The sequence below is a fragment of the Hippoglossus stenolepis genome, chromosome 11 (assembly GCF_022539355.2).
Source record: "Hippoglossus stenolepis isolate QCI-W04-F060 chromosome 11, HSTE1.2, whole genome shotgun sequence".
Lineage (NCBI taxonomy): Eukaryota > Metazoa > Chordata > Actinopteri > Pleuronectiformes > Pleuronectidae > Hippoglossus > Hippoglossus stenolepis.
This window is the reverse complement of record NC_061493.1, coordinates 25344506-25351526: the sequence shown is the minus strand read 5'-3', so window position 1 is coordinate 25351526 and position 7021 is coordinate 25344506. Positions and strand designations below refer to the sequence as shown.

The window sequence follows — 7021 nt, the reverse complement described above, 5'->3', positions numbered from 1 at the left end:
TACGTTGTTGATGAAAAGTGTCCGGTCACTTTAGTAAAGGCAGGACAGATTTATTTCAATAAAAAGGCAAATCCAGAGCGCTCAAACAAGACAATTTAAAGTATTCAATAATTAGGAAGTTTGTTGCATTAACAGGTTGAAACCCACAGAAAAAATCAACAGCTCCAGAAAGCACAGCTAACCAAGATGCAGGCTGTGTCAGCACTGGTGGGGCCCCGTAGGCAAGATGGCGGCGACAGCAGAGCCAACTTCACTGTACCAGGAAGAGAGGGTCGCGGACATGGCCATGGCCATGGCCGTGGCCGTGGGCGAGGCTTCCCTCGACGCCTCCCACTGGGCAGAGATGAGTGTTTCATCTGCAGACAGAAAGGACATTGGGCAAGGGACTTCGCCCAGCGGCAAGAGGACGGGGACGGGGACGGGGGGGAGACAAGAACTTTCACTGCTGACTGAAATACAGGAAGTGAGGGGGGAGCAGGCGGAGAGAAGATGACTTGCCTACCCACAGAGGAGCAGAAAAAGGGAAGTGAAACACACACACACACGCTCATGCAATGAAGAACAGCTTGCTGTACTAACCACACACACACACACATAATGTTAAATACAATAATGATGCTTTTAAGAAAATGCCTCAACTCGAACTGTGTGTTAATGGTCACAAACACAACTTCATGGTCAACTCTGGTGCAGGTTATTCTGTGGTTAGGATGTCTGATTTACACACATCTCCTGAAATGAGTGGTCGCTTTATTTTCTCTCAAGGTTCAACAGCAAACGTAAAGGAAAATTTCACAAAACATCCCATAAGGTTTGAACATGATTTTCTGTTGTCTCCCTGTTGCCCAATTAATCTATTAGGAAGAGATTTGATGAATGCGTTTCCTCAATTTGGTATCCTCCCCTGATGGAGTGATGGTTACACATGAGTCCTCTTCACCTCCTTTCCTCATGTCACAAACCCCACATGAGCAGCTGTTTGTGTATCAGTGGCATTTTCCTATAAATACCTCAACTGATCTGCTCTCCATGTCACGCTCTCTTGTCACCCCTTTTTCAGATTTTATGCACACTGATTCATTGCACTACACCTCACATGTGACAGACACACCAGATCACGTTCATGAATCTCTGTTTTTGCCTTTTCCTGAGGATTCTCTGAATGTGTCCAATATGTTTTGGACTTGTTCCAGAAGTGCAGCTGCCGTCTCACCCACCGACCAGCAGTTGGCACAGTTTCGCGTCTCGAATTCCAGCCCTCACATTTCGCTTTCCAAGTCCCATGATGACCAGTGGCACGACTTAGGCCCATTTGTCAGATCATGCCAGGCTGCCGTTGAATGGCAACCTACAACTACGCCTGACGTAATGTATTCAACCAGTGTGTGTGCATTTGATCTAAAAGTTTCTCCAACCTTCATTCTTATGCCATGTTGTCCAGCCCCTCTGATGTTTCTCCTGTAGTTTCAGATCGACCTGAAACACTGTGGGCAAAAGACAAATACGATGTGGGCCTCATCAGAAACTGTGACCCAGTCAAAATCAGTCCAAAATCTGATTATCGACCATGTAAACAACAATATCCACTCAGACAGGAAGCGGTGGAGGGGATACGCCCTGTTTTTTAATCCTTTTTGCAGGCTGGTGTAATTGCCCCCTGCCCTAATTCGCCTGTCCGCACTCCAATGTTTCCACTTAAGAAAATCAAAGACAAAGGTCAACCTACTGAGTGGTGATTTGTGCAGGTTTGAAGGCTGTGAATGACGCTGTAATCGCTCTATCGGATATTGTTCGCAACCCATACACGCTGCTTTCCCAAATTCCGCCTGACGCAGCGTGCTTTTCGGTTGTAGACTTATCCAATGTCATTTTTGGACGATGGGGAAGAACACAACTGTGTTTCTGAACTTCAAGTCCAGTGTTCTCCACGACTTGACCTTTCTGACGAACCTCTTTCTAACTCTGACTTGACTATGTATGTAGATGGGTCCACCTCACGTGACCCTGTCTCTTTTACTAACTGTGTTGGTTCTTCTGTTTGTTCAGATAACAACGTTCTCCTCTCGAGTTCTCTTCCTCATCACCTCTCAGCTCAGGCAGCAGAGTTTATTGCACTCACGGAAGCATGCAAATTGGCTACTGGTAAAACACTCACAGTCTACACTGACTGCAGATATGCATTCGGTGTAACTCATGATTTTCGCGCCATTTGGCAAAACAGAAACTTCCTCACATCTTCTGGTAAAAAGATAGCACATCACAGTCTCATCACAGATCTTCTGTCTGCCATTTTGCTCCCAAAGACTTTTGCTGTATGCAAATGTACAGCACATACACGTGCCACGGATGTGGTGTCTCAGGGGAATGACAAAGCAGATGCTGCTGCTAAAGCTGCGGCTCGCCTACCACTTCCTCTTTCAAACACACAAGCTGTCACGCTCACATCTGACATGTCACATCCTCTTTTTCATACACAGACAGTATTTATCACTTCTGATATGTCCTCCTCTCTCTCTGCAGTACAGTCCACTGTCACTCCTCCTGAGATCTCCCTATGAAAGACCTCTAGTGCTATGTTCCGAACTGGTGTGTGGTATGGTCCTGACAACAAACCATGTTTGCCTAAACATTTCTACCCTCATTACGCTAAGTTAGCTCACGGTAAAGATCACACATCTAAAATGTCAGGCATGCGTAGTCTGCGCCACACACAATGTCAGCAGGCCAGTGGCTGTAACCAGCCAGGCACCACACCCACCACCAACTCAACCTTTTGAACATCTGATGATGGACTTCATAGAGCTATCACCATCAGAAGGTAAATCTCACTGCTTAGTGATGGTCGACATGTGGTCAAAATGGGTTGAAGCCTTTCCTGCCTCAAAACAAACTGCAAGTGTGGTCACCAAAGCATTGTTAACAGACATTATTCCACGATGGGGAATTCCTAGCAGAATTTCCAGTGACAACGGCAGACACTTCGTAAACGAAGCTGTCAAACAACTCGGTTTTCATCTAGGTATGGATGTGCGAACACACTGTGCATATCATCCAGCCAGTGGTGGAGCTGTGGAACGAGAGAACGGCACACTCAAAACTAAGCTTGCAAAGTGCTCTGAAGACACAGGTCTCACATGGACAAAGGTCCTGCCTCTGGTGCTGATGTCCATGAGGATGAGGAAACGAACCAGGTCTAATCTTTCACCTTATGAGATTCTCTTTGCACTCATCCCCACATTGGTGTGGATCCTCCGTCCTCTCCAATTCTGTCCACAGACTTGTGTGATAATGATGATGTTGTGTAACCTGATTTCCTCCTACACCTTCCATTTTTCTTTTTATATGCTTGCTGAATTATGGGAAAGTACTTTTTTCTTTGCACAAAAACAGCAGCGGTTACCTATTGTGTCCTCATCGCCATGCAGCGTATGTTCTAGAACCTCTCCATGGTGGATGTTGACCCTCTACGTACGTAAAGTGCATGGGTTGTAGACTCTTTGATATTTTTCTATGATTTGATGTTTATTATGGTGTTTCTTGACTATTTTCTTGTGATCATTGTATGATCAAAAGTGGGGAGTGTAATGGAAAATTCCACTGATCAATGTCTTACTACTGTTTTGACTATTTTCTGTGCACTTGAAGGATGCCATCTCAAAGTTCATGCCCTTACTTGGTAATTTCACCTCCTCTTGACCTTTATCTGTGCAACTGTTCCTGGGTTTGATTCACTCTTTTTTTGTAGCAAGTGATGCCAGACTTTCTGCAGTCTAAGAAACTCATTATTTCACATCACGATATAAATTTCCACTACAACGTGTTTCTGTTGAAGACCACACACTGACGTCACAGATGATATGTATTCTTTCATATACCTATTTTAATATAGGGACGAATAAAATACATAGAGAATTGCACAGCAATTATCTGATGCAATGCATCACTGAATTTGTGGCATCTATAAATTTCCAATGTTCATCCCTGGAAGGAGATCTATTCAATATTTATAATTATATTAGCATTTTAACCATTTATACAAAATGTTGAACAATTAAAAAAAATATTTTTTTAACCCTCGTGTTGTTCCTGGGTCGGATTTACCCAGAGTGTGTGTGTGTCTGTGTGTGTGTGTGTGTGTGTGTGTGTGTGTGTGTGTGTGTGTGTGTGTGTGTGTGTTGTGTGTTGTGTGTGCGCGTGCGTGCGTGCGTGCGTGCGTGCGTGTGATCATCCACAAGCCCTGGCCGGTCAGGGTTAGGGTTAGGGTGACCCAAGGACTTGTCATTATCCAATTCTCCTGGGGTCATTGAGACCAAAGGATTGTCATTCTCGATTCTCCTGGGGGGTCATTTAGACCCACACCTGATTCCAATTGTAATCTCGGTGGGTATATTAGACCCACAGAGAAGCCAGTGTGCCATTCTCCATGTGCCACCCTCCCTGACCATGTCACAATGTCACGTCAGGCGCGTTTCACCAGAGAACAAGTTCTCCAACAGCTATTCTCCCAGCAATCCTCTGAACCCGAAGAGGACGCGAAAGAGCCAGACCAAGAAGCGGACGGACAAGCAGATGGAGAAGAAGACAGAGAAGACGAGGAGGGACGAAGACAGAGAGAACGACAAGACAAAGACGACAAAGACGACAAAGACGACAAAGACGACAAAGACGAAGACCCAGTGGGTGATGCTGCTGCAGATTCGTCATCCTTGGAAGAAGAAGAAGAAGAAGAAGAAGAGAAGAAGAAGAAGAAGAAGGACAAGACCACGGCACCACCACCACCACCACCGGACTTGTGGACAGAGAGACCTTCCCGTCAAAAGCGGGAAGTAACATGGTCCTCGAGGGCGTATGCCGAAAGGAGGCGCTGCTCCCTCCTCCCTCCCCTCCTCCTCCTCCTCCTCCTCCTCCTCCTCCTCCTCCTCCTCTGTGGCTCAAAGCGCAGCCGCTCGCCCAGAGGTCCCCGACCCCACGATGCGGCGTCCGCGCCGGTGACCTAGCCTCGGCGTTCCGCCTGTTCGTCCCGCGGTAGAACATCATCCTGAGATGACGATCGGGAGCGTAAAGCGGCGAATGAAGGATGGCGAGACCGACCTGCGCGCCTACGTAGGGCTGCTGATCTTAGCGGGCGTGTACAGGTCCCGGGGCGAGGCCGGCGTCCACCTGTGGGACGCCGAGAGCGGCCGGGCGATATTTCGTGCCATGATGCCCCTAAAACTCTTCCACATGTACTCCAGACTGCTGCGCTTCGACGACCGTGAGACGAGACGCACAAGATGAGCCACGGACAAATTGGCGGCCGTGGGAGAGGTCTGGGACGGGTGGGTGGCGCGGCTGCCTCTACAGCCCGGGGCCCGAAGTGACCGTGGACGAGCAACTGGTTCCGTTCAGAGGTTAGTCTTTTTTTTCGTTTTTTTTAATGTTATTATTATGTTATGTTATTATGTTATGTAACTATAGCTAGATAGTGGTTGCTAGTCCTCGTCCTCATCTCCTCTCCTCTCATCTCTTCTTCTCCCTAGGCCGGTGTCCTTTCCGACAGTACATGCCCAGCAAGCCGGCGAAATACGGGATCAAGTCGTGGGTGGCCTGCGATGCAAAATCCAGCTACGCTTGGAAGATGCAAGTGTACACCGGAAAGCCGAACGGCGGACGCCCAGAACGGAACCAGGGGTTGCGGGTAGTGCTCGATGTAACGGAGGGACTGCACGGCCGTAACATCATGTGCGACAGTTACCTCACCTCCTACAAACTCGCGCGGCAGCTCCTGGAGAGGAAGATCACCGTGGTCGGCACGGTTCGGAAGAACAAGCCCGAGCTGCTCGCGGTCAAGGGAAGAGAGGTGTTCTCATCCAAGTTCGAATTCACGCCCACCGCCACTCTGGTTCCTACATCCCAAAGAAAAACAGGAACGTGGTGCTCCTGAGTGCGGCACGCGGAGGCATGAGTCAGCGACCGCGAGGGCGGAAACGGTCATCGTCCTGGACTACAACCGCAACAAAGGAGGCGTGGACAACCTAGACAAGGTGATCGGAACGTACAGCTGCAGGAGGATGACCGCGCGCTGGGCCCTGGTTGTCTTCCACAACATAATCGACGTCTCTTCCTACAACGCCTTCGTGATATGGAGAGAGATCAACCCCGACTGGATGCCGGGCAAGCGGAACAAGCGGAGGGTGTTCCTCGAACAGCTGGGAAAGGCTCTCGTGACATCGCACGAAGGGAGCGCATCCCCCGCACAGAAGCATCCGCCGCGGTTGTGAAAGCTGTAAAAGCCGCCGCCGCTGCACGGAGCGATCTTGACCACGACGGCGACGCTCAACCCGAGCGTCCGGCCTCCTCACTAGCCCCGCTCGGGGTGAGTAAGAGGAAGAGCCCCAGGAAAAAGGACTGTAAAACTCACACCGTGTGCCGCGGGTGGAACAAATACATCTGCAAGGGCTGCTCACTTGTCTATTGCCCTATGTGTGCGTGCTAATATGTGGTGGGCTATGTGAGGGGGCCAAAAGCCGGGGGAAGCAGGGACAACACAAGGGTTAAATCAATTACTGGATATAATTAATCACTCATTAAATGTGCTGCTTAATGTGAGCTGTTAAATGTCGTCACTTCTAAGTTAAGTTGCATTTCCGTGGTTTTAGACATTTTAATTTAACATATTTTTTTGCGTAATATGATTGTGAAAGTTCGGCTTGATAAATTGTGAAATCTTGCTGATGACATCATGTTGTGTTATTCCATTGCTGGTTGCTCTTTGTTCACATGAAAGTCGTTGTTGGGCAGAGACTATAAAGAGTGTGTGTGATTCCCAGCTGCATCAGACGCTTCAGTTTATCAGTCATGGACAAAAAGTTACTGCTGGCCGTGTTGTGTCTGCAGGTTTTCCTGCTCATCACCACCTTCACTTCCTCTGATGCAGCCGCTCTGGAGACACATAATTGCAGACAGCCTCCTCATCAGGTAAGATGATGGGCCGGAGCTTCTCTAGATTTGTAAGAAGGTCCATGATTCATATGGCGTTTTC

The 7021-nt window shown here is 48.3% G+C and overlaps 1 protein-coding gene and 1 long non-coding RNA gene across 2 annotated transcripts in view; both read left to right on the top strand.

Annotated features, from left to right (window-relative positions):
- The window catches only part of LOC118117595, a 2307-nt gene extending 1902 nt beyond the window's left edge, over window positions 1-405 (top strand). Inside the window, exon 3 of the long non-coding RNA XR_007034698.1 lies at window positions 136-405. This is a non-coding gene — a long non-coding RNA (uncharacterized LOC118117595). The remainder of the gene's footprint in view (window positions 1-135) is intronic.
- A 5546-nt stretch (window positions 406-5951) lies between these two features.
- Window positions 5952-7021, top strand: part of LOC124851140 (palmitoyltransferase ZDHHC23-A-like) — a 4159-nt gene continuing 3089 nt past the window's right edge. Inside the window, exons 1-2 of the mRNA XM_047341897.1 lie at window positions 5952-6355; window positions 6877-6957. Coding sequence (XP_047197853.1) covers window positions 6122-6355; window positions 6877-6957 — 315 coding nt within the window. The 5' untranslated portion in view covers window positions 5952-6121. The remainder of the gene's footprint in view (window positions 6356-6876; window positions 6958-7021) is intronic.